The sequence below is a fragment of the Lontra canadensis genome, unplaced genomic scaffold (genome assembly GCF_010015895.1).
Source record: "Lontra canadensis isolate GAN:19392208 unplaced genomic scaffold, GSC_riverotter_1.0 scaffold144, whole genome shotgun sequence".
In the NCBI taxonomy this organism is placed as follows: Eukaryota; Metazoa; Chordata; class Mammalia; order Carnivora; family Mustelidae; genus Lontra; species Lontra canadensis.
The window spans coordinates 2,844,902-2,872,889 of NW_022631138.1; the positions used below are offsets into that span (position 1 = coordinate 2,844,902).

The 27,988-nt window shown below is 43.2% G+C and overlaps 2 protein-coding genes across 3 annotated transcripts in view; both read left to right on the plus strand.

Moving 5' to 3' along the window:
- Positions 1-4,731, plus strand: part of LOC116858938 (interleukin-36 gamma-like) — a 42,577-nt gene extending 37,846 nt beyond the window's left edge. For both annotated transcript variants that reach the window (XM_032843909.1, XM_032843908.1), the window contains 3 exons: positions 705-809; positions 1,494-1,633; positions 4,208-4,731. In XM_032843909.1, the coding sequence (XP_032699800.1) occupies positions 705-809; positions 1,494-1,633; positions 4,208-4,414 (452 nt within the window). In that variant the 3' untranslated portion in view covers positions 4,415-4,731. The remainder of the gene's footprint in view (positions 1-704; positions 810-1,493; positions 1,634-4,207) is intronic.
- A 9,612-nt stretch (positions 4,732-14,343) lies between these two features.
- Positions 14,344-22,021, plus strand: LOC116858947 (interleukin-36 beta-like). Its single transcript, XM_032843914.1, has 5 exons — positions 14,344-14,451; positions 17,540-17,627; positions 18,193-18,300; positions 20,858-20,997; positions 21,788-22,021. The coding sequence occupies exons 2-5, from the start codon at positions 17,612-17,614 to the stop codon at positions 22,019-22,021; spliced, it is 498 nt and encodes a 165-aa protein (XP_032699805.1). The 5' UTR covers positions 14,344-14,451; positions 17,540-17,611.
- Positions 22,022-27,988: the final 5,967 nt, after the last annotated feature.

The window sequence follows — 27,988 nt, forward strand, 5'->3', positions numbered from 1 at the left end:
TACCTTGAAGTTTTGTCTCAGGAGGTGGATCAGATTTTCTGAGTAGGGCTCTGTGTCAGGCCAGGCTTCCCAACTCCTTGTCCAGAATGAGGATCTCAGTAATTAGTGTCCTAGAAAGGTCTTGGAAATATTTCCTGAAGCTCATATCTACTATCACTGTCCCCACAGGTGTTGAGACAACCCCACTATGACATGCATTCGAGGAATCCCTATTTCTGGAGAACCCTTAACAGCAGGTGATGTTGAGATGGGGCTCTGGAGGCCTGGGACACCTGCACTCACACCTGTTTCTTCTTGATCTCCTGGCTGCCCCAGCATTTTCTGCCCTTTTCTGCCCTTCTTTGTGTATGGCTCTTACCATCGAGTGTTCTCCAGTTTCCCGTGGACAGTGAGCTTCTGCAGGGTGGGGAGCATCTAGCTCCAGACCCGGCATCAAGCCAAGCACAGAGGAGGCATCAGAGGGAGTAGCTGGGATTCAGCACACATGTCCTATGGGACATTTTACCCTCTTAGACCAGTTGCAGTCCTGGCCTGCCTCACCGCAACCCACAGCTTTCCCAGAAAGAAAGGCTGAGCTGAGGGTCATGTGAATGCTGTCAGTTTTGGTGTGTAAACCCTGGACCTTCCTTCCCGAAGGGCCTAGCATCTAGCAAAATGGCCTAATTATAATGGTTCTCCATTATTCTTCTCTCTTTAAACTGCAGTGAATCAACCTCATACTGGGGAGGTATCCGACTCAAATCAGCAGGTGTGGGTCCTTCAGGGTCAGACCATTGTGACAGTTCCACGGAGTAACAGTGTGACCCCAGGTGAGTGGTCATCCCACGGCTGCTGCCTTGGAAGCAAGGGAGGGGTCACAGTGCACCTGGGATGCTGGCACTGGCCTTTTGTGGAAGGGTGGCCTGACAACAGGGCCCATGTGGAAGGAGGAGAATTTCACAGCTGCCTGGGAAGCCATGTCAGGGAGAAGTTTGTCTGGACCAGGGTATAGAAAGCAGAGAGGGTAGAACAGCCTCTTTGCAGGGCAGGAGAGTTGCTTTCAGTGACTGATGGCCTGTCCCATGGAAGAGGAGTATCTTTTCCTGCCTGACTTCAAAGTGTCCTAAAAGGATTAAATGAGTGGGTACAGGAAGGCAGATTTGAACATCACATTAGGCAAAACTTGGTAATGGATGGAACTCTTCAAGGATCAGAGAGGTTGCTAGGGGTTGGAACTTCCCACCTCCAGATGTTTAAGCAGAGGTGTGACAATCTCTAGGGCAGGGTCTGCCATCTGTTTAACTCTGTGTGCTTGCTCCATTTCCGAGGGCCATGACTGGTACATGAATGAATGAATGAATGAATGAATGAATGAATGAGGTAGTTGGCCATTTGGTGGGCCTGGGGTAGCAGGGATGATACTTCTAAGTTTTCTTCCTGCAACACCTGAAAGATCCTGGCCTTGTCCTGACTTCGGAGGAAACTGACACCATCTCCGCTCTTATCTTTATTAGTCACTGTCACTGTTGTCCCATGCAAGTACCCAGAATCGCTCGAGCAAGGCAGAGGGGTTCCCATTTACTTGGGAATAGAGAATCCAGAAATGTGTTTGTCTTGTGAGGACATTGAAGGGCAGCCCACATTGCAACTGAAGGTAAGTATGAAAAATAACGTTTTAAAAAAAGGGCCAATTTCTTTTAAAAAATGTTTATTTGGTAGATAATCTAATTTTAGAATTAAAAAAGAAATACTCTCCCATTCTTAAACATAGTTACTATTCCTAGATGTTTTTGAGTCCTGTGCATGCAACTGAGTTATCCTGCCCCTTGCTAGTTGAGGGTGTTTGTCTTTCTTGAATTTTGAGATATTCTCAACCATTATGTCAAGTAAACTTCATTCTACCTTATATTTCCTTTTGGAATTCCTATACCTTAGTCATTGGAACTTCTAGATCCTCTTTAATATCTCGTCTAAATTTCCATACTTTCTATCCTTTCATTGTTTTTGTTTTTTGCTTGTTGCATCCTGGGAGAATTTCTTGGTTCCATCTTCCAAGTCATGATTCCATTTTAAGCTCATCCTGTCTGCTAAATCATTCTCTCCTTGCCATTTTCTGAAATTTCAATCTTTACTCTTCTTCCTTAAACTTCAGTTCCATAAACTTGTTTAATTCAGTTCAATTTAGTTTAACCCCATCCAATTCAGTCCAGCAAATATGAGAGTTCTTACTGGCCTCCAGCTCTGTTGTGGCTATCTGAAACATGTGGAGGCCCAGAATGGCAGAGAGCCCTGCCCTCACGGGGCGTGGATTCTAGCAGGAGGAGAGAAATGGTAGACAATAAGTATCATGATGGGTAAGTCGGTGATGTCTTTAAGGGTGTTATGTCCCCTAGGAAAGCAGGAGAGAGAGGCTGGTAGTGCTAGACCCAGGTGGAGTTGGGCTGCCATAGAAAATAGTGCAAGCAGGCATGCTAAGATTTTAGCAGACAATAGAAGACAACAAGAGAGTTAGCCAGCAGCATGTGGGGAGAGCAAGGATTAGTGGAGGAAACAGTGTGTCAGCAGTGAATTAGGGAGGACGAATTCGGAGAGACAAACGTAGATTATAAAGGGCCTTGCTGGCATTTGTAAGGACTTTGCCTTTCAATCTGAGTGCAATGGGGGAATTATTAGAATGTTTTTAATAGAAGAGTGACATGAGTGGACACAGGTTTTAAAATAATTATTTTGGCTGCCAGTTGAAAGCAGACTGTGGTGGGGGGCAAAGGTGAAAGTCTTGTGGGGGACTTTGAGATGATCTAGGTGAGACCTGATGAATTAGGGGATAACAGTGGAGGTGGGAGGTAGGTAGCCAGTTAGATTCTGAAAATATTTTATTTAATTTGAGACAATAAGATTTACTGACAGAATGAATGTGGAGTGTGGTGAAGGAGGACTGTCAATTGCATTTTCAGCTACGTCTTGTCTAGTAAGCTGCCCTTCTATTGTGGTTTTGTCCTCAGATAAGTTAATAATTGACCACTGCCTTCTACCATGTATGGGTCCTTAGGGACCTTGGTAACAGCAGTGTTTCTGCAGTGCTGGAGGTGGAAAGCCTGGATGGAGGGGGTCTAAGAGAGGGATAGGAAGGGAAAAATCCAGGACAGCATATATAGACAACTATTACAGGGAGGTTTCTGCAAAGGGGAGCTGGGATGGTGGCAGGCATTCAAAACAGTTATTTTTTAAGATGGTGGAATGACTGCAAATATGCTACTGGGAATTATGGACAGAAAGACAAAATGATGACTTGCTAGAGAAGCAGCCATAAACTGGGGAGGGCAGAGGGGACCTATAGCCCAGTGCTTTCCAGGCTGTAAGTTGGAAGGGAGGAGGAGGATGTACTGGAGTTTGAAATGAGAAAGTGTCTTTTTATTTAATGAACACATCTCTTTTGAATTTCTCTGTGTTGAGGAATGCAATGATGAACTAGTCTAGCAGTGATGATATGCCTGAGAGTTAAATATACTAAGTTCAAATGATGATTGGAACTAATGAAGAAAATAAGATAGGGAGAGGGTTTGAATGTGGCTGAATTACAGACCATTCCGTGTAGTAGCTCTCTGGAGATATTTGTGCATGTGTAATTTAGTTAGAAATATTTATTTTACTTAAATACATGGTATATAAATATACAAAATATGCTTCTATATGTGATATAGAAGGCATTTTCTGATTGCTCTATTTACTTTGTTGTTGTTGTTGTTTTTAATGCAAATCCTCTAGTTTTTTAGAGACTCTTGTGTTTATTTCATGGCAGTGACCTCTGTCACACGTTGGCAGTTGGTCAAAGATGAAAGCAAACTTGGGTTAGCGCAGTGGTGTCTGCAGGGCGGTGGCTCTCATTGCTGCAGCTTTGGTAGGAGAGGTCCTTGGTTTACTGCTGCAAATCTGCATGTCCTTCCTTTTCCTCTGCTCGGCCTCTTGTGTGAGGAGAGTCCCAACTCATTGTTGGAGTGTGCCACTTGTTCACTAACATGTTTCTCATGTCTTTTCTCCTCTGTTTCTGGATCTGAGGCTGGGGACTGGGAAGGTGAGATTGTGTGCTCCCTCTGCTGCTCCCAACCCATTTTAAAAGAGGGATAAGGCTTTCTCATACTTTGGAACATTTACTGTTTGTGTACAAGTAACTTTGAACGACTCACACTGTCTCTGCTTCTTCTGCTGGGTGTTCTCTATCACATTTCAGGAGGAGAAGATCTTGCATCTGTACAATGAAGTGGAGCCCGTGGATCCCTTCCTCTTCTACCGCTTAGAGATTCACAGTACCTCCACCTTTGAGTCTGTGGCCTTCCCTGGCTGGTTCATTGCCTCCTCTGACAGAGGCCACCCCATCTTCCTCACTTCACACCAGGGGGAAAATAATGTTAACTTCAATTTAAGTATCAATGCTTGAACTCAGGCTGGAGGGGATATCCTGGTCAGAGGTCTTTGTGTTAAATTTTGTAGTTACCAGCATGCTTTCCTCTATACTATCTCAGTGTCATTTCACATCAATGCTCAGAGGTGGGCAGGACCCTGTTATCACCGTACTTTATGAATGACTTCACGGCAACTGAGGCATAGAATGTGGGCTCAAACATAGAAGGGAGGGGTGATGAAAGGTTCTCCTTTCAGGCTGAAGCTGTTCATCCCACACCCATCCCACAGTGTGAGTATGAGGATGTTGGGACCCAAAGACATTAGGGCATTCCCTGGGGGTGGATATGGAGAAGGTTGGAGCTCATGAATCTTACCCAGAATTGGATAACTAGCACGGAACTGATTGTTTTTTGTTTTGTTTCCTTTCCTATTTGGATTACATTTTCCATATAGTTTGTATGTTGCCAGTATATCTCAAGTTGTGTTATGTATGCTTTTAAGGGTTAAAGAACTTTTAAAGATAAAGATTCTTAATAATAGTTAAATTACTTTTTCCCAATTTTAATATGTAAACATAAAGCCAAATATAAACTTCATGTGTTTATACAATAAGAAAGCTAAAACTTAAGATATAAAATGAAATGGCAAACATAGTAAACTGAAATTAGCAAGAATAATTGAATGAGGATAGCTGGGTGGGTGAGCCTGGGACTGGGGCTTAGCTGGGGGGAGGAGAACCCCTGTTGCTAGTGATAGACTAGGGGTGAGATGATGCATGTAAAAGAGAACTATTATTTCACTACTTTCTGTATAGTCTCACAGCCCTGATTTCTTTGCCTCTTCTAGACTTTTCTTTTTAGGCATACTCACCATCCACATAATCCTTTAAAAACTGCAGGAAAGGTCCATTTCTTTGGAACAGAGAGCCTAGCTTTTCCAGGAGCCATGCTACAGATGATGTATTTTAATGAAACCTGATGAAATCTGATGAAATCTGATGAAATTAAAGCATTGATTGTGGGTATAATTGTAGAAAGATATAGCTCAGATCTGGTTCTGTATATAATACTTTTCCTATTTTGACTCTGTTATTACAAATGCAGAAAATTCTGTTTGCTTAAGTACAATTTCCAAAATAGCACCAGTAAATTAAATTTGTTTTTTTTTTCCCTACTTTTGGACAATCAGAACACATACTCTTCTAGGCAGGCCAGTAAACAAACCATCAGTAAGAACAAATTTAATGCAAGGTGTCTTGATTCTTTAAAATTTTCTTCTTCCATTATATATAGTTTTAGCACTGTAGTTTTATAAAAAATAACATTAAAATGGGCACTGAGCTAATTAGTTCTGGGATATGAAATAGAAGAATTGGCTATTGAATATTTATGACTATGCTCCCTACTAATAAATGGTGGCAGTGTCTTACGTCTGCCAATTTACATTGTTACATTGTCAGTTGTTAAATTTGACAATTGGATCCCAAGGACACATTTGCTTGTGACATGATTATGGTCCGAGTGTTATAGCATCTCCAGACTACTACAGGCTGTGTGGTAATTCCATTGTCCCATCTCTTTTCTCTACCACAAAAATTGCTCGTGCAGACACTGTGACACTTTGGATTGTCACTTGGCATAGATCTGAGCCCAAACAAAAGCTCAAATATGAGTCCTGGTGTCATGTAACTGGCTATCCTGGCTATCAGAGATTCTGATAACATATTTAGAGAGTGATCAAGTATAAACATAGTAATCTCATAGTTTGTGGAACTGGAGAACAGACTTCCAGGGATCCCTGGCTTATCCATCACATTTGAGAAATACCACAGCATATGAAATCGTGGAAGGCCCCTGTGAGTAGTGACATCCTCATTTTCAAGTTTATGGCCTGGTGAACACCTGGTTTCCACACAGAGTATCAGTGCTCTGGCATCTGAGTTCTAGGAGCTCCAGGTCAACATTCCTTGAAGGATTCAGTTCTTTTGAGTCTTTAGCAATGGGGTGGTATAAAGGACTTGATACAGTGTGTTGGGGGAGGTCATTGAGAGGATATGATCACCCCTTGACCCACGACCCAGACTCTGGCAGTTGGAGGCTCCTCACCCACTCCCCTGTCCTTTCAATGTGTGTGCTCTGCCTGCTTTCCCTGCTCCCAGAAGCTCTCCCAAGGACACAACTTGGAGATAGTGATGTGTTGTTGAGACATCTGGATGGAATATGTGGCTGAACCCAGTTAAAGCTTCAATATAAATTTTAATATTCTAGTGGGTGAGTATGGAGATCTACTTGTCTTGCAGCTGCCTGAAGACAAGTGTCTTATATGAGTTTCCCTGTTTATTAAATTTGCCACCTACCAATCTGGGGTGAATCGTCTCTTTCCTTTTGGTCTCAATCCTGACCCCCACATATGAGGAGCAGTTTCATATTATAGCCAGGAAGCTCCTGAGGAAGTGTAATCTGACAGATTATACTGAGAGATGGGCTTTGGGATTCCGGGAAGGAATTAAGAACCTTGCCACCAAAGTCGCAACTGCAGTGAAAACAGTTGAGTGGGATGTTTTTCTCCTTTGGGGATTGTATCTTCTGACACCAGGATTGCTGAAAGGCAAAGACTGTTTCCTGAAGCTGGACCTGATGATACCATCCCTGAACTCATGAACGATCGGGCATAAGGGACTGAAGGTGCTGCCTCCGGGACCTTGGGAACAGTGGCTGTAATAAACAATTCTTCATGTCAATAAAACATGACTTTTTCTTTCCCAGGCTTTAAAAAGTTGTTTAAAAGAAAATTCTTCCAGAACCATACGTGTCTATGATTAAAAGTGACATTCTTCTGTCCCGATCCTCTTTCTATGAGGCTCTTTTCTCAGTTTTCCTCCATGTGTCTAGGGATATGTTTTACTTCTACTTCTTGAACTACCAACTTTAGACATTATCTTTTCTACCAGAAGGATGTCATTTGGATCTCTACTGTACAAAAATCATATGCTCTTTATCTCTTTAATAGAAGTATTAATTATTAAATCAAGCAAAATTATTTTTATAGAGAGTCAGATGACCTTTGGGTAGGCCTGTTAAACAATGCTCTACTATGGCATTGAAAAGGCACACCATAATCTCCTTGCTTTTTCAAGATTTGGATAACTTTTCTGAATGACATAATTTTCCTCCAGCTTTTTCTTTTTATGGGTAAGGAAAGGGGGATACGTGGAAGTGGGTATGACATGCTGAGGACTACACTGACATTTAGAAAAAGGACTGGAAATATGATAGTCTTGATTTTTGGTGTTTCAATTTCTGTCTCCTTGTGTTGGTATGTTATGAAGCACTGTGTGAGAAATCAGCAACAATTACACAGAGCAAGACAGCTAGAGCAAAGTACGAGCCATCTCATTCCCATCATTGGGTCTATCCTTATCTAGCAGGGTCTCAGTAGATGACCCACCTAGGGCCATCTAGACCACCTAATTATTATAATGTAATGGCATCAGTGCTTTGTCTGTAGTGTCATTTGAGTATCTTCTCCCATTCTGTGGGTTGCTTCTTTGTTTTGTTGACTGTTTCCTTTGCTGTGCAGAAGCTTTTGATCTTGATGAAGTCCCAAAAGTTCATGTTTTGCTTTTGTTTCTTTTGCCTTTGGAGATATTTTGAAAGAAGTTGCTGTGGCTGATATCTAAGATCTATAAAGAACTCCTCAAACTCAACACACACAAAACAGATAATCACATCAAAAAATGGGCAGAAGACATGAACAGACATGTCTCCAAAGAAGATATACAAATGGCTAACAGACACATGAAAAAGTGTTCATCATCATCATTAGCCATCAGGGAGATTCAAATCAAAACCACATTGAGATACCACCTTACACCAGTTAGAATGGCCAAAATTAACAAGACAGTAAGCAACAAGTGTTGGAGAGGATGTGGAGAAAGGGGAACCCTCTTACACTGTTGGTGGGAATGCAAGTTGGGCAGCCACTTTGGAAAACAGTATGGAGATTACTTAAGAAATTAAAAATAGGGGCGCCTGGGTGGCTCAGTGGGTTAAACTTCTGCCTTCAGCTCAGGTCATGATCCCAGGGTCCTGGGCTCAAGCCCCACGTCGGGCTCTCTGCTCAGCAGGGAGCCTGCCTCCCCCTCTCTCTCTGCCTGCCTCTCTGCCTACTTGTGATCTCTGTCTGTCAAAAAAAAAAAAAATCTTAAAAAAAAAAAAGAAATTAAAAATAGAGCTACCCTATGACCCTGGAATTGCACTACTGGGTATTTACCCCAAAGATACAGATAGTAGTGAAAAGAAGGGCCATCTGTACCCCAGTGTTCATAGCAGCAATGGCCACAGACGCCAAACTGTGGAAAGAACCAAGGTGCCCTTCAACAGACGAATGGATAAAGAAGATATGGCTCATCTATACAATGGAGTATTATGCCCCCATCAGAAAGGATGAATACCCAACTTTTGTATCAACATGGACAGGACTGGAAGAGATTATGCTGTGTGAAATAAATCAAGCAGAGAGAGTCAATTATCATATAGTTTCACTTGTGGAGCATGAGGAATAACACAGAAAGCATTGGGAGATGGAGAGGAGAAGTGAGTTGGGGGAAACTGGAGGGGGAGACAAACCATGAGAGACTGTGTACTCTGAGAAACAATCTGAGGTTTTGGAAGGGAGGGGGTGGGGGAATTGGGTGAGCCTGGTGGTGGGTATTATGGAGGGCATGTATTGCATGGAGCACTGGGTGTGATGCATAAACAATGGATTTTGGAACACTGAAAAAAATAAATGGCGTCAGTGCTGAAATATATTGTGTATCTGTATTTCTCAAACTTGAAGCAATATCAGAATTATCTGGGGTCTGAAATAAAAGCTCAGATGTTTGGGCTCACTTTGGATCTAGTGAATCAAAACCCATTTCTCTCATTGCTGCTATAAACATTGGGCTACAGATGGCCCTTTTTTAACTACATCTGTATCTTTGGGGTAAGTACCCAGTAGTGCAATTGCAGGGCCATAGGGAAGCTCTATTTTTAATTTCTTGAGGAATCTCCACACTGTTCTCCAAAGTGGCTGCACCAACTTGCATTCCCACCAACAGTGTTTATAGCAGCAATGGCCACGGTCGCCAAACTGTGGAAGGAATCAAGATGCCCTTCAATGGACGAATGGATAAGGAAGATGTGGTCCATATACACTATGGAGTATTATGCCTCCATCAGAAAGGATGAATACCCAACTTTTGTAGCAACATGGACGGGACTAGAAGAGATTATGCTGAGTGAAATAAGTCAAGCAGAGAGAGTCAATTATCGTATGGTTTCACTTATTTGTGGAGCATAACAAATAACATGGAGGACAAGGGTAGATGGAGAGGAGAAGGGAGTTGAGGGAAATTGGAAGGGGAGGTGAACCATGAGAGATTATGGACTCTGCAAAACAACCTGAGGGTCTTGAAGGGGTGGGTGGTGGGAGGTTGGGGGAACAAGGTGGTGGGTATTAGGGAGGGCATGTATTGCATGGAGCACTGAGTGTGGTGCAAAAACAATGGATACTGTTAATGCTGAAAAGAAATAAAAAAAAATTAGTGTGAAAAAAAATTTCTCTCAAAATTCCAAATTAGTAGGTTTACAGCACAGCCTAAGAATCAATGTTTTACTAAGGACCTTAAGAAATAGAATGCACTCCCACTGTTCATATGCCCATCATGTCTGTTCTAGGGTAGTTGGTAATGTCAACTAGCAGAGTGGTTTTATTTGCTTGTGTATCTAGTGACTCTTCTGTGGTCACTGGTGGGCATTAACATATAATACAAACATCTTCACATTTTGTGTCCACTCCCATATATCCATCCACATGCCTTTACTCCGTATCTCCTTATCTTTCAGTCTTCTGATCAGCAAGCCACTCATTGACTACTGCCCAGGAAGGAATCTGTGTGTATTGTTCCTTTGGAACATTGTTATTTTCATAGTAAGTGAATGACCTGTTGCCTTATTCCCAGCTATTCCCATTGACTATTTCCTCTCTTCACTGTTCCTTAAGGACACTGCCAAGTGTGTTTATAAAACAGCTTTCATCCACCTTTGCCTGATAGCTCATATTGAGCTGACCAAAGTGTAAACGATACTTGGGCTTTTTTCTCCTCTTTCAACTGGTTATAGGGGGATCCTCCATACAACTGGAAAGGCAAGCTAGGGGAAGGGCACTGGGGCAACTATGCTGGTGACATGGGGATCTTCATTACCTGCTCATATAGCCTACAAGAACCCTCTAGTTCTGCTTGGGGTCAATTCTGGATTGAGAGTGAAGAGCTGCTGGGCATGTGTCTAACTTTATTGCTTGTAGTCTGACATAATTCAAATCAAAATGGACAGTTTGGGATGAATGTTCACGTGGTGCCTCATATATGTGTTTGTTTCTCCCTGAGGGCTCAGCAACACATGAAGAGCTATTTCTGAAAAAGCATAGAATTCTCTACTATAGAGGGCACCGGTGTGGCTCATTTGGTTAAGTATCTGCCTTTGGCTCAGGTCATGATCCCGGGGTCCTGGGATTGAGTCTCAAATCAAGCTCCCTGCTCAGCAGGAAGTCTGCTTCTGCTCCTCTCCCTGCTCGTGCTCTCTCTCTCACTGTTTCTCTTTTAAAAAAGATTTTATTTATCCATTCGACAGACAGAGATCACAAGTAGGCAGAGAGGCAGGAGGAAGCAGGCTCCCTGAGGAGCAAAAAGCCTGAAGTGGGGCTCAATCCCAGGACCCCAGAATCATGATTTGAGCCGAAGGCAGAGGTTTTAACCCACTGAGCCACCCAGGCACCCCTCAAATAAATAAAATCTTTAAAAAATTCTCTGCTATAGAGAATTCTTGGCTTGATGCCCCTTTTTTATTATTCCCTAAAGTGAGCCTTTCCATATCATGAGCTTTAAGTTATCTGAGACTGTTTTTGATTTGCCTTTAATCTGGAAAGAAATTCTCCAGAGTGTGGAATTCCATTACAAGTTTTTTCTTTCCATGTTTGAGATATCATTCTACTGTCTTCTAACTTCCATTGTTGTTAGTGAGAAGTTAGTTGTCAGTCTTCTGCTTCCTTGAAAGTAGTGCCTTTTTATTATCTGTTTCTCTTACTTGCTTATCTTTGTCTTGGATTCTATACAATTTCAGTCTGATACTGATTTCTTTTTATTTACCTTACTTGGGATTTATTGTGTTTCTTAAAACTGTGAATTGGTGTCTTCATCAGTTTGAGGAATGCCAGCAATTTTTTCTTCAAATAGTTCCTCTGCCCTACTTTATCTTTCCTTTTGGGACTCCAATAAATGGCATAGCTTTCTCAATTTAGTCTCCACATATTTTCTACCCTTTTCTGTATTTTCCAACATTCCTGTGTCTGTGCTATAATTTGTATTTCTTCTCATTTATCTTCAATTTATTAATTCTCTTATTCTTTTTTTGTTTCCAGATATATTGAGATATAATTGACATATAGTATTGTGTAAGTTTAAGGTGTACAAAGTAAGGTGGTTATTTGATATACATATTTTTTTGTTGTCTACTTGTGTGTTCTTGTGGTTCACTGAATTTCTTTAAGAGGATCATTCAGGGTTCGTAGACCATTCATTTATCTCCATTTCTTTAGGGTCAGTCATTGGAGTTTTATTAGTTTTCTTTAGTGGTGTTATGTTTCCTTGATTATTTGTGATCCTTGTGAACTTTAATGGTGTCTGTGCATTTAAGGAGGTAGGAACTTCTTTCAATTTTTTGTAGGTTGGCTTTGGAAGGGAAAGCCCTTTACCAGTCAGCTTGGTCCAGAGATTCTGGGTGGGCTTGGTGTTGAAATTCTCAGACAGGCAGGTCTGGTGCCTGGGTTGGCAGGTAGGCAGGTCTGGTGCCTGGGTCAGCAGGTGGGCAGGCCTGTGCTTGGGTCCACAGGGGCCAGTCTGATAATCTGGGTTCACTGGGTTCACAGGCTCAGTGCCTGTCTATGGTGGTAGGCCTGGGACTGGGGTCTGTATAAGATGAACCTGGTGTTTGGGTCCACAGGGGCTGGCCTGGTGGTGGGGTACCCCTGGAGTCTGGTTTCATGGGAACCTAGAAGCTGGGACCGTGAAGGCCACCCTAGCACTTAGGCAAGCCTGAAACCTGGGTCCATGGGAGTTAGCCTGTAGCCTGTAGCTGCAAGGGCCATGAGGGACACTCTGGAGTTTGGATCCATAGGGGCTAGCCTGGAGGCTGGGGCCATGGGAGTTGGTCTGGAAACTGGGGCTCTAGGGACCATCCTGGTGCTGTAGTGGGCTGGTAGCTGGCATCCATGGGAGCCCACCTGGAGCCTAGGTTTATGGGTGTAACCTCTCTAGAGCCTTGAGGACATGGGGTCTGGCCTGGTGCTAGGGCAGCCTGGGGGCCTGAATCCATGGGAGACTGCCTGGATCTTGGGGACAATGGAACTGGGGCAGGCAAGGAGCCTCATTCCATGGGAGCTTATCTGGAGTCTAGGTTTGTGAAGGCTGGCTTGGGTGCTGGGGGAGGCTGGTAGCCTAGGGCCATGAGAGTCAGCCTGATGCTAGGGAGGCCCAGGAGTCTGGATTAGTAGGAGGCTGCCTGGAGCCTGGGTTTTGGGAGGTGTACCCAGTGCTGGGATGGACTAATAGTCTGGGTGTTGGAGTCTAGCCTGATGCTGGGGTAGGCCCAGAGCCTCAGGCCACAGGAGTCAGTCTGGTGGTGCTGCTGGTGCTGGTGTGGACTGGTGGTAGAGCCCACGTGAAGTCAATTCCTTAATTCACTCTCTTCCCATGAGTTGGATGTCTCTTTCCATGCTGGGCTACCTTGGTTTTGTTGAGGGGGGCTGGGTAATGGGAGTAATGTGAAACTATGTTTCCTACTCCTTTTTCAGTGCATCTTTTCTTATTTCTGTATTCTACCCAGGTGCTGTTGTCCCTCACCTGGAATTCTTAGCTCTTGTGGAGGTATTTTTATATATGGATATTTGTTCAAATTGACATTTCTGGAAGGCAGTGAGTGCTAGAATTTCCTATACCATAAGCTAATGGTACTCTCTAATTTTTCTGCTGTGTGTTGTCTGTTGCCAAATACAAATTTTGGTTTATATAATTTTATTTGTTGTGTTAAGTAATTGTAGAGATGCTATTTAACTCTTTCAAATCTGCCACATTTCATAGTTTGCTGTTTTAGAAAAATATATCCATGTTTCTTATTTGCTTCTTAAATATGGTTAAGGTAGTTGTTTTAAGCTCTGTGTATAATAATTACAGAGTCTCTTATTTGTGTACATTTCTGCTATCTTGCTTTGTTAATTTTTTTGGTTCTTGTTCTTGTGATCTTGTTTACTTGTATGCCTGGTAATCTCCAACTACTTGTGGCTTGTTGCCTTTGTAAAATTATTTAAGTGGCTCTGCCCTTCTCTAGAGAGGCTTTCTCTTTGTTTCTGGTGGAAAGTGTTTCATCTATATTAAACCAAATACAGTTTGAGTTCTTGGCTCAAACAAGCAGTGAGTACTCAAAGTAGAAGTCCTCCAGAGGGCTTGTCCATGGCCACAGCCTTCCTGGAATTACTTCTTTTCTTTATATCTTTCCCTTCCCCTCTTTGTGCCAAGACAGCCCACTTCATGGGTCTCAGAGATTGCGGGAAGGTAAGGGTAGGTCTACATCTGGTTTGCTTGCCCCCTCTCCAGTCCTAGATGGCCCCTGAGTCTTGACATCTGTGTGTGTGTGTGTGTGTGTGTGTGTGTGTGTGTGCTACTGTGACTAGAGTATGGTGTGTGTGTGTGTGTGTGTGTGTGTGTGTGTTATATCAGTACAGAACATATGGTAGTTTTAATGTTCCTTTATTTCAGATCCTTATTCCAGAAGTCTTGGATAAACCCTAAGATTCTGCATTTCTGACAAGCTACCAGGTGATGCGAATGCTACTGGTCTACAGATCATGCTTTGAACATTGAAGATATATAGAACAAGGACGGTTCCATCTAATAACTTGGTGAAATGTGAACAGTGGTCAAACTGAATGATGGGAATTGTGCTATAGAAATTGGGAAGGATTTATGGAACTGAGGTGACTATATTATATATATTCTATATTGATGTGAAGCAGTGAAGGATAGATATGGGTGGACAAAGGAATGAAATCCCAAGTTGGATCCAGTACTGGCTACCTGAAGAGAGAAGGAAGGCTATATCTCTAGATTTTATTCCTATGGAGTGCTTTTCTTACAGAGAGAGAAATTTCCTTCACATATTTGACCCAGTGTCCCTTCTCAGGGTCATTCACTACCTTGGTAGTAAAGAATGCACCTCCATACTAGGGAGACATAAGTAGAGGTCTCGGGTTATTTGGTATCACCAAAACCCCAATCACCTCAAATAATGGCACCAGCTACATGGAGCTCCATATATTTATAGGATGAAATAATGACTCTGAAAGGATCCGTGTCTTATTGGCTGTGGTCCTGAATGTGTTTGCATGCGTCATCCATACCAGTGTATCCTGAATATTTGCTTCTTTGTACCTTATGGCAGGACATTGAATCTCTCTCCTCAAGATACCCAAGTGGGTCTGGTCCTATACAAGGAGCGTGGGGGTGATGTCATAGGCTTTGAACTTTCTTCTTAAAGCATAGAAATCAACTCATGTTCATGGATACCTAGGGCAACTCCTCTTCATAGTCACTGATTGATTCTGAATCATAGTTTTGACTCAGAGGCACCTACTGCACATTTAAGTGTGAGTGCTTCATGATTCCATGCTCCTGAGGGAACGGTGATAGGGCTATCCAGGACAAGACCCTAATGACCTTTCATATCCCACTGCGCAGTGGGAATCCCTTGGAAGTGTATACAGTGTAGACATGAGGATGTTAGGTTGATGAGGTAGCACAAATGTCAAGAGCTAGGATGATGTATGTTGGTCAAAGCAAAAAGGCTGATAGAGACAAGTAGGCTGATCTGGGGTCTTGTGACAGAGATAGGAGACTTAGTAGATCAGTTACTACAGGAAGCTGTCATGTACTGGGTGCTTTGAATACTCTTTAACCCACATAATAATCCAGCAAGGTACAATGCATTTCATATAGTAGTTATTTGAGGATCAGAGAAGTGAAAGGACTCTGCCAAGGACACAAGTCTGAAAGTAGCAAAGCCTAATTGTGAACATACATCTTTTGAGTTCAAATCTATGGCTTTTGAACATTTAACTACTCTCTTAGTGTGGGTTCTCCCTGAGAAACCCTACCATTGTCCCACCAGAAGCTGGGGAAACTGACATTTATCCACAAGCCCTTTCCCCCATTGGTTGAGGTTTTCCTTGAGATGAATACCCTTGAAGTGTGAAGCTGACAGGTGCTAGGAACTGTCACAGGGACAGTGAACTCAGTGGGCCTGAAGGGATTGGCACAGAGTATCAACAGCCTCAGTTTTCCTTTATGTAAGGCCTAATGTGTGTCTGCTAGCTCAGAGCTGTGGAGTACTGGGAGCCAGGCTCCCTTTCCCACTAATCCAGGGCAGTGATCCAGAGTCAGTGATAGGCAGGTGCCCAGGAGCAGGCTTTGTCCGGGGGAGGCTCCCTTGAATGGAGAAGCAGCATGTACATAGACTCTGAAAAGCTGGAGAAGCATACACTGGGACATTTTTACCTGGTCTGAGATTGGCAGAGAGTATGGTGACTGTGGTCCAGGAGTAGTTGTAAGCTACACAGGTCTTCGAGGACCCACCTCTTCTTTAGTCTTTCTTAAACCTACTAGGGGCTTCCACTCCTGGGAATAACATCTCAGTATGTCATTTTGTGGCAAAAGAATCCAGTCATCAGCCCTGGGGCAGTCCCATAATGTTTCTTTCCTCAAGCTCAGTGTTGATGACTATATTTCCTGGTTGTTGCTCTTAAGGGCTTGACATGCCCTACTTTTTCAGGGTGAATAGACAAGTCATAACAATGCTTGGTTGACATTTACATACTCAGTGAATCCTCTGGCACCAGGAACCAGCAAATATTGAGTGTTATGCAGTCCCAGCCCAAGTGAGGCAGAACCTCCTTCCTTCCCAGTGTGGATAAAATGCTCAGGACCTGTTGGATTCTGTCACAGCACTTGAGTCCTGAGAAAGCCATAGTCCATAATACAGATTACAGGTGCAGCCTGAAGTCATGAAGCCTGTTGACCTGTGATCTTCTCTTGCATCTGGGTGTCTGGTCTCTCCTGTCTTTTCAGTAAAAGTTAAGAGTCTTAGATAGCTTTCCAGCGCCCTTGGATGCAGATAGAACCTTAACTTTGGATCCAGGAATAAGAGGATCTCTTGGACAAAGGTAATTTCAGCTCAGAAGCCATTTGTGGGAAGTCTTGTTTCACTACTCTATGTGTAGCCTTGGGGGGCTTTGGGGGGCCTTGGGGAACCTTGGTGGAAGCACAGGGTGCTAGAGGATTGAGGGTTTCTTCTAAGAGTGCAGGTGGTGATTTGCTTATTTGCTGTCCAGTGATAACTATTCAATCAGGCTGTGAGGATCCTGGGATGGGGAGGGATGTGAATAGCTGGCTCTCACTATGCAGAGTTTGTGGCCTTCTTGGGGAACTGTCCTGGTTCTCTAATCAAAAGCCCAGGGACAGATGGCCCCTGACAGTCAAAATACCTAATAGAGCTTGTGGATGCCCATGTGCAATATCCTAGCAATGCCTCTTTGAATGAAGAATGGGGGAAGATGCAGGTCAGAGAGGTAGATTTGCTGCCCGTTATTCAGTAGTTTTCAAGCTTGAAGTCAAGATGATTGGTGCCTCAGCAGCCATATGGGAGGCCAGACTGGAGATAGATGCACTGTCCCCCCCCGGCCCATTCCTTCCTTTAAATCCAGAGACTTGTTGCACTAAGCAGTGCCTGAGGTGATGCTCTGGAACCTCCTCACAACCACAGATGTGATGGATGGAGGGCATCTCAAGGCCATCAGAGTCTGGAGAATGAGGACTACCTAGTCATGACGAGATGAGAGTTTCCATTTGGGGTTCTCTGGCCTTGGAAAACCCCATCCTTAGTCTCAAATGTGCATCTGGGACAGGATCTTGGGGCAGGTTTCTCAAAAGAATTTTTACACAAAATTCTAGGGTAGAAGAGGGGTGGTGAGAAATGAATTACATGTTTTTCTTTTTTCTTTCCCCCACAAGACCAGCTGCTGACAACCTCTTCTCTATTATCGATCTACCTTGTCCTCTATCACAGGAAGATCTGAAGCCATCATGGCTACCCCACAAGGTGAGTGGTGAATTTAAAACCAGCTTGGAAATTTCTCCATCCTGCCTCCCCAAAGAAATGGAGTACAAGGGCTCCTATCATTTACTCAGCTATAGATGCATTTTTTCTTACTAAACCATGCAGATTACAAAACCTGCATTTGAAAATCTCAGAGCATTTAGCTCTTTTCTTATTATGTATGTTCAGAATTATTATTTCTTTTGGTAAAGAGAGCAAAGGAAAAAAAAAAAAACAAGAAACCTACCGATGACAACTTGAATATTTTTGGTTTTCTCACTACCCAGAGACTATCAATCAGAAAACAACAAGTCATTGACATCCCTAGAAAAAAGACAAATTTTGAAAATCTATTGGGAACTATAAATGCAGGTAGAATCTTACAGATGCTTTGACCCACAAACCAGTTCCTGCTGTATTTCTTCTCCCTTTCTCCTTATAGCTACTCTTTTTCAGAGCAGTAATCCTACCCTCAAGGATTCAAAAACCATTATTACCAAGATGCAGCTAGAGTCCTGAAGTGTATAATAACCTCATATGTGTTTTGTGCTTTTCTGTCTTCTCTCAGTGGTAGAGTTTCCCAGAATCTTTGGTGTTCATGATTCTCAACAAATGGTGTGGATCCTGAGAGAAAATTCACTAATAGCAACTCCTTTTAGCAGCAATGTCAAACCTGGTGAGTGACAATCAAAGCCACTGTTGCCTGTAAAAGGGACACCAGCTCCACTGGGAATGGGACCAAGCTTGCTTGAGCCTGGCCTTGGGCCCTTCCTACTTCTGGGTGGCAGCCCAATGTCCACAGGAAGGACAAGAAGGTTCTCTTCCACAGAAGAATCCCTGTACCTAGAGATGAGGGTGTGAGGGGCTGACAGTTCCTCTTATCAAGAGAAAATGTCTTCAGATAAGAAGAGGTTGTCCACTTAGGCAGCGGTTGAGCTTCTCCTTGGAGTTTCTCTCCTTTAAATTTCAACCATCGCCACTTATGTCCCCAGAATCAAACTGAATCATCTTTTCACCACCAAACCTGCACACTTTCCTAATTCGGTGTCCTTGCTTCTAATAATGGGGGATATTCCTTCCTCCCAGCAAAAGCCAGTCTGTCTCACCTTCTTTCCCATTTGCTAGAACTTCAATGTTTGATTTAATTCTTCTCTTCCCTGTATACTCCACCTTCGTCTGTCTGGTGGATCCTTTCTATCACTGACAGACATGCTCTAATATAATATTTCTAAGCTTAAAACTAAATACCTTCTCTTGATTCCCACATTCCATTCTTGCTACCATGCTTTCCCCCTGTAACCAATCTCTACACAGTGCTATGTACTAGTCTTCATGGAAGAGCTGGCTACACAACCAGTTTCTACTTCATCTCCTGCTCATGCTTGCATCAAACAACCTGACTTCTGAACTGTTCTCTCAAGCTCCTCTTCCCAAGGTCACCAGATATACTCCCCTATCCTCACAATGTTTGGTTCCTCAGCTACAGTCAGCATAATCAGTAACTCTTTCCTTCTTGAACACTTCTCATCTTCTCCTTCTGTAGGAATATTCTCTGTGGTTCCCTGGCTTCTCTTTGGCATTCTCCTTTCCAACTCCACTTTCTCTATAAAATCTCCAAATGTTGCAGATCCTCAGATCTCAGTCTGCAATCATTATGTAACCCCTCTGAAAGGATTGGGATCTGGTCTCTTAGATTAATGTATCACATTTATCACTCTGGCATTTGTGCTTCCAACCCAGAAGTCCACTCTGGACGATTTACCCATGTCCTCTCCATGTCCCCTCAGACATCTCCAGCTTCATCTATCCCAAGCAGAACTAGGGGTCTGACTTCTCAAAACTGCTGATGAGCCCAGTCTTCTCCATCTCTATTAGTGGCATTACCATCACTTGTTTCCTCGAGCCAGAAGTTCAGGACACATCCTTGATTTGATCTCTATCTAATCCATCAGCAAAGATGGAGGAGTCCATGTGCAAAATATGCTTTATTTCTGAGATAATATCATCTCTTACCTGGGCCACTGCCATTGCCTCCTCACTGTCCTCCCTCCCCCTTCATTTGTGTAGTGTCTCATCCATTCTCTGCAAAGCATTAAGAGTGACCTTCTGAACTATGTTAATTGAAGAGTAACATTCCCATGTGTTTGTATTTTGGGGGTGGGATGTGGGAGCTAGTATGGAGATCTCAGGGGCACCAGTAAAGGCCCACATAGGGGCCTTTGTCCATGCTTTCCCTGTGACGCTCTCCTTTTAGACCCCCTTTAGCTCCCATGTTTTCCTATACTAGTTTCCTCTTAACTTTAAGGTCTTGGCTTGAACTTCACCTCTGCAGAGAGATCTTTCTTGATTCTTCTAAATTTGGACTCCTACTGTCCCAGGCTTTGGTCTCTTCCCCCAAAACAGGCATTGCAATTTATTCTGGTCATTTCTCTGCTTACATCTTTGGTCTCATTTTCTGTGGGGGCAATGACAATGTCTTTCTTATCCTCAGCTAAATCTCTGGGGCACACATGCAGCCTTGTCCTGAGTGGGAATTCAATAAAGAGAGTTGATGGGCGATTTCTTGGCCCTTGCCTAGAAGGATAGATGCAGAACATCCAGGCTCCTGGGCTAAATTAGTTGGGAATTAAATTCAGCTAATAGTGACAGAAAACCCATATAACTGGGACTTAACTAAGAAGTTTATTTCTTTCTCATGAAAAAGAAGCCTGAGCAGGCAGACTGGGGCCAGTGTGGTGGCTCTATGATACCCCCTAGTCCAAAAATTCTAGCTTTCTGCTTACCAAGCCCAAGTTCTCCTCAACCATCATCCAAGTATTTGAGGCCAGCAGTAAGAAGACACAGGGTATAAGAAAGGAGCTTCTCTTAGCTGAGTCAACTCCTTTTAAAGAACATTCTTAGAAATCCCACACAACACTTCCACATTTATCTAATGGGTTACAACTTCAGCATGTGATCAAATTTAGCTGCAAATGTGGTGGGGAATTTCATTTTTATTTTTGGAATATGCCTTGGTAACAACTGGGGTTCTGATATTAAGTAAGAGAATGAAAGTGGGCTTCAGATAATGATGAAGGGTCTCAGCTACATGGTGAACGGGAGGAGCCTTCTGGGAATGTCCTGATGGCTCAGCATCCCCTCCCCTGGCTGGGAGGAGTAATGTCAGGCCAGAAGGACTGGACTTTCTGCTGCTTGGGGCTTGATACCTTTTTCCATTTTTCCTGTGTTTCCAGTCAGTCTTGATTTAATAACATGTACAGACAAAGAATTTCATGATGCGGGGAAAGGCAATCCAGTTTACTTGGGAATCAAGGGCAACCATCTTTGTTTCTTCTGTGCAGAAATTCAGGGCCAGCCTACTCTGCAGCTTAAGGTGAGTGGTGGTACAGTTCATGAGAGAAGCACTGGGAGATACACTTTTTATTTCATTTAACATATCACTGAATAAAAATGAGTTTTTCAATCCTGGATTGTTCAGTTTAAGGAAAGAGATGTGACTTGACTGACCCCCAAGTCAATGGGCATGGTTGTAACATTCATTTGAACATCAGAGCATTCTCTGAAAGCCAGAGGGTACACCCATGAGAATGTTTCAAGAAGGCCAAGGAATTATGGTTTCTTCATCCTCAGTTTTCTTCAACTGCCTCCCAAAACTCCTCCAAGATGCTGGGCTGCTCCCACTTAAGCAAAGGCCACCGAGTGGCATAGGAGACAAGGGGAAGTTATTAGTCTGAATTGTGTGGATTATATGCCTGTGGTTTCTGCACTGAAGGTAGCATTTGTAGTCATGAAGTGAATCTTCTAGTTATGATGAATGCCATAAGATGTCAACCCACTTGGAGGCTGGGAATCTTGTGAAATGTCCACACTTGCAGATGGGTGCCCACCAGAAGCTCCCACAAAAGGGGCTTAAGCCTGTCTCTGTTCTCATGGAAGATAGTGCTTCTCAGAGAATCAGAAGCACTTGGTGTTGTGGGATGCTGAGGTAGAGACAAGCTATTGGGAGCCAGCAGGTTGTCTGTTTTGACACCTGGTGTCCCTTCACCTGCCTGTGTCCCTGGCCTCTGTTCCTCCCTTTGGGGAAAGCAGTCACTCTCAGGGCTGTGTTAATTTAGACCTTTCTCTAAGTAATCCTCTCTAATAAGCTTTTTTCCTGATCCTAGGAGAAAAAGATCATGGATATGTCCAAGGAGAAGAAAGCACAGAAGCCCTTTCTCTTTTTCCATAGTAGGGAGGGCTCCACATCTACCTTTCAATCTGTTTCCTACCCGGACTGGTTCATAGCCACTTCCAAAATGGCAGGGCAGCCTGTAATTCTCACCAAGGAGAGGGGCAAAAATTACACCACTAACTTCTATTTAGAGCCTGAGGACTATATTCAGCCTGTGAGAGGCTGATTCCAGAACAGAGGATCAAGCAGTCAGAGAACCTTCCATTCTGAAACACCACAGGTCATCTTGAGAGACCAGCATGCACTGATGCCCATCCATAGCCCACCTCACTCTCAACACCCAAAACCACCTCTTCCTTTAGACATCCATTTCTGCACCATGTCTCCCCTTCTGAACATTATTCTAGTATAAAACCCGAGTCACTTTTTAATTCTTTCCAGATCTTGTCCCGCCATCCACTTAGCTGCCACATCCAGTTAAATCAACATCCAAAATGCCTCCTGTACACACCTCTTTCTTCCTTTTCTTTCTGACAACCTATGGCCTAGAGTTGTGAGTTCCAAACATTTTTGTTCATACAATACTGTCAATAAAAGAGTATTATTTGTTAATTCTGCATGTTTATTACAAATATTATGATGTGTGTTCCAAAATGAATCTAAAGTTTTTATCTATTTAATCTCTACACCCCACATGGGGCTCAAACTCATGACCCTGAGATCGAGAGTCACATGGCCCTTCCGACTAAATCAGCCAGGTGCCCCACCAAAGATGAATCTAAAGGATAAGATAAATGTGAAATAAAAATTTTACATGTCTTGGTCATCATAATGGATTCATAATATCATTAGTTAACAATTTGACAATAATATGTACTTTGGTTAAGATTAATTATTAACTGTAGTGAATTTAAATCAATCCATATTTTGGAGAATCACTTGTATGGGTTTAAATTTTTTTCAGGTGACTTCTCAGAACTTATTGTATTACCTTTGTTTTTACTTATAAATTAGCTCAAAGTAGAAGTGCCAGCTTTGATATTTTCCTGTTATTATTCATGTTTTCTGGGATTTTAGTCAAATCTCTAATCAATAGTTCCTTTATTAGGATGCTTTTAGGCCAGTTGTCCATTTGGTGAACATTACTTTATTTAAAGCCCATCATAAAATCTCCAAATTCACTTAGCCAATCACAAGGAGCTACAATTTACCATAATATCATGCACATGAAAGTGAGCATGATGGGCTCTCTCCCCGCAGGAGATCTTGCCCTTTTCTGCACGTGACAAGCAGGGGTATCAGGTTTTGCAAGGAATACCCATTGCTAACTAAGTTCAAATTTCTTAGCCAGGCATAATCTTTTCCAGAACTTATCCTTGTGGCATTACTTCCTGATGCCTCACTGGCCATGGTTCTGAGATAATCCCAGAATCCCCCCTTATCTCCTGTTCGCCTGCCTCTTACTCTAGTCATTGCTGTGTGACCAGCTCTGAGAAGGTTAACCTAACATCATGTCATCTCAGCTGCACCAAGCATCTGTCTCTCTCTGCTCGGAGGCTCCTAGGATACCTTGGGGAAAGACACTTGCAGAAACTTGCTTGGCACTCACATGTACATACCTGGAAATGAGATGGGTCTGCCCATGAAGAACCCTTGACCAGTAGGGGGTGGGAGTGGGTGGGAACCTACTACTCTCTTGGGTCCTTCAGGCGCACAATTCTGAGACGCATTCTACCTACACGGTTCCTCAGAGGGTCCCAGTAGAATTGAGTCATAGCCACCCATGGCAGCACTGAGCTCAAGAACATACCCTTGCACTGGCTTATCTCGTTTCCCTGCTTCATTTCTCCATGCCCCATTCCTATTCCCTGGAGTTACTTCTTACCATCTGAATGCAAACCCTTGTCTCAGGTTCTGCTTTCCAGTATAAACCCAGGATAAGACAGATTCAGTGAAAATGAGCTTCTTTTCTCTACCAAGTACACCCAACCCATTGGGTTTCTTCCCTCTGTGCCTCTGCACATGCTTTTGCAAACATTTCAACCACTTTCATCACTGTGTGATGACCCCTGCCTATGTCTTCCTGACACTCTACATCTGTCCAAAGTGTTTAGAGGCTGTTCCTTATTCTCCCAAGTAAATCCAACATCTTACCTTCTTTGATGTCTATGGCACTTTGCCTTTTCAGATGACAGAAATTTCTTTTGTTAGACTTGTGCTAGAATTATTTCTCCTTGTCTTGGTCTCTTTGCTCCTTTCTCCTCAACCAAATCCTAGGTACACAGAGGGCAGAGATTGTGACTTTGATATATCTATACTCCTTAGGTGCCAAATCTTGCCTCCTACATAACAGCTGCTCAAAATATATTGTTGAAACAAATGAATTCACGTTGCATGTATTAGCATCTCCCGGTGATACTGAAATGTGTCAGAGTGGAGTTTGCTTTATCGTGACAGAGCCAACCCTAATTGCAAGAAGGGTGCAAGGAACATCAAATTCCTCAGAGAAGGTGGGGAAGGAAAGCACAGAAAAGTTGGCTAGGAATTTCCCTGTCTCAACTCTTCTTCCTCCTCCCCGTATGCCAATATCGGACCTTAGGAGACTGCGATGATGTTAGCATATCCTTCCAGGAGGGGATAACTGCAGAAACAAAGCACAACCCAGAGCTTCTCAGAGGACCTCCAGCCAATGTCCACTGAATCGACAGCACCTCCCTCTTGGATTTTGTCCAAGTCTGCACCAACATACATTCATGCATACTCATAAAACACTTGGGGCACAGGAAAAGGATTAACAGGGGAATCCAGTATTTCAGTTTTTTTTCTCTGACAAGGTCAGGACTAAGCATAAATAACCCCAAGAATGGCTTTGAGAGGCTTGTAGTGGCAATGAAATGGACACAGAGTAAGCAAGTTTTCTCAGAAAAGCTGAAAAGAATGTGAGCTCTGTAAATAGCTGAATGTGTAGAAAAAATAGTAGACAGTGATAAAATAAAAACCACAACATAACACTAGGCTGTTTTTATAAATATTAACTTCTCAGAAATCCCAAGAGCACTGGAGGTGAGCAGGAGTTAGATGGCTGGCCCATCCAACACTGCACCCTCCGACAGAGGAAGTGAAGAAGTGGTGGTGGAGGAGGAGGAGAAACCATAGAAGGACCCACCACGAGGTATTCTCAGATATTTTATTGGCTCTCCTAGTTTGGGGGAGGTTTTAGTCTGTTTGGGCTACTGCAACAAAATTCCATAGACTGGTAGGCATAATAAGAACAAACATTATGTCTTGCAGCTCTGAAGACTGGGAGTGTGATATAAGGGTGCCAACATGGTCAGGTGAGGGCCCTCAGAGGGTTGCAGATGTCTCATTGTGTCCTCACACGGTGGAAGGGGAGAAAGTCTCCTAGGCCTCTCTCATTTGGCTGTCGGTTTTGTTGACGACCGCCCTGCTTTCAGGATCTAATTACCTCCCAAAGTCCCCACCCCATCCCCATCCCATTGGAAGTGAGGATTTCACCATATGAATTTTGAAGGAATCAGACATACCCATTCCCACACCCTATCTTTTCCATCTCAGTTACTCAAGATAGAAACTTAGGAGTCACCCTTGATTCTTCCTTTCCTTCAAGCCCTACCTCTAATCCATGAAGTCTATCTCCTAAGAACTCTACCTTCAAAGATCTCCAATCCACCCATCTCTATTCAGCTTCTCTGCCATTCTCCAATCCAAACCAGGCAGCCACCATAGCTGGCTGGTGCTGTAAATCAGACTCCTGACTGGTGAGTTCCATCTATTCCACACTCTGCCCATTCAATTCGGTCTCCATGAGTCAGTCAGGATAATCTGGATAAATGTAAATCTAAACTATGTCATTTCTTTTTTTTTTTTTAAATAACATATAATGTATTATTTGCTTCAGGGGTACAGGTCTGTGAATCATTAGTCTTACACAATTCACAGCACTCACCATAGCACATACCCTCCCCAGTGTCCAACCCAGCTACACTATCCCTCCTCCCCCCCCCCCCAGTAACCCTCAGTTTGTTTCCTGAGATCAAGAGTCTCTTATGGTTTTCTCCCTCCCCGGTCACTTCTTGTCTCATTTTTTTCCCTCCTTACACCCCACAATCCCCCGCCTTGTCTCTCAAATTCCTTATATCAGAGATCATATGATAATTGTCTTTATCTGATTGACTTATTTCACTCAGCATAATACCCTCTAGTTCCATCCACAGTGTTGCAAATAGTAAGATTTTGTTGTTGTTGTTGTTTTTTAAGATTTTATTTATTTATTTGACAGACGGAGAGCACAAGTAGGTAGAGAGGCAGGCGGTGGCAGGAGGAAGCAGGCTCCCTGCCGAGCAGAGATCCCCATGTAGGACTCCATCCCAGGACCCTGAGATCATGACCTGAGCTGAAGGCAGAGGATTTAACCCACTGAGCCACCCAGGCACCCGAGATTTTGTTTTTTGATGGCTGCATAGTATTCCATTGTATATATACACCACATTTTCTTTATCCATTCATCTGTTGATGGACATCTAGGTTCTTTCCATAGTTTGGCTATTGTGAACATTGCTGCTATAAACATTCAGGTGCATGTGCCCCTTCGTATCCCTACATTTGTGTCTTTAGGGTGAATACCCAGTAGTGTGATTGCTGGGTCATGGTGTGTAGCCCTATTTTCAACTTTTTGGGGAACCTCCATACTGTTTTCCAGAGTGGCTGTACCAGCTTGCATTTCCAAAAACAGCATAGGGTTCCCCTTTCTCCACATCCTTGACAACACCTGTCGTTTCCTGACCAGTTAATTTTAGCCATCCTGACTGGTATGACGTGGTATCTCACTATGGTTTTGCTTTGAATTTAAACTATGTCATTTCTATGTTCACTCCTTCAGTGCCTCCATTTGCACTTAGAAGAAAATATAAATTCCCTTCCACAGTTTTAAGGATTTCTTGGATGGCCTGACCCCTGCCTCCAACTCCTCTACCTTCCAGGGTGGTTCTTTTCCCTATCGCTCTTCTCGGTCATGCCAATTTTCAGTTCCTTGAATATGCCAAATTCTTTATAGCCTCAGGACCATTGCATATGCTGTGCTTGTGCACATCCTTATACATATATTAGTTTACTCTCATTCTCTGCCTTTCTTATATGTCAAAGAAGCCTCCCCTAAGCACCTTCTCCTTCTCAAAGAAGCCTCCCTTAAGCACCATGTCCATAGTAAGCCCCTTCTACCTCCTGAATTTTCTCTCTCCCATTTGTTACTGTTTCCTTCACATAATTGTAATGAACTTGTTTATTTGTTTTTATCTCTACTTCCCTCCTTACATTATAAAGTCCTCAGTTCCAGGGAAGAGGTATTTGTCTAGTTTGCCACTATATTTCCAGTCCCTGGTGCAGTGTCCATATTGAATAAATGTATGGTGAATAAATACATATTAATAAATTAATAAATGAATGACTGAGGAACTGACCTCCTCCCCTTCTCAGAGCTCAGGGAGGTTCACCATAGTAAGCATCCTGGTCCCTAAAATAGGGTCAAAATCCCATTAGGAATTCAGAAGACAGAGGCATCTTCTCCAAGGTTATGGCTCTGCTTATAGCTTTTCCCAAGAACCTCTTCCCAATTCCCAGTGCCTAGAAACTGTGGGCTTTTCTAGAGATATACAAAGACAGAAGACTCTTCTAGCATTCCCTACACCAGCAGAGCTTGAAGGGACTGTGGGATAATATTCTTCAGAAGCAGTTGGTGGAAACTCCCACTCCCACTCAGAATTTTGAGATACGTAGGAGGGTAGAAGATAATTCCAGAAGCTCTCATGACACATGTAAAGAAGCCTGGGGTTGGCAGAAGGCTTAGAACCATGGAACTTTTCTCCAAGGGAGTAATAGGTCAAGTGATGATACGGTCCACCCTAGAAAGCGTTTGAGTCTGAGAACTACTCAGGTCTCTCTGAGGGTGCTTAACAATGGGTAGAGACAAGGTGATGCTGATTGTCATACACTCCCCAACAGCCACACACACACACACCACCTACTGAAATCTGATGAAATCAGACTACACCCAGGAGTATGGGAATACCTTCCCTGCAGACCCAAAGCGAGTGTCCTGAGAGGGGCTCTGCCTTTCCTATTCTTGCTCTTTGCTTGCAACATTTTGGCACCAGGTCTGGTAAAAAAGAGGAAACAC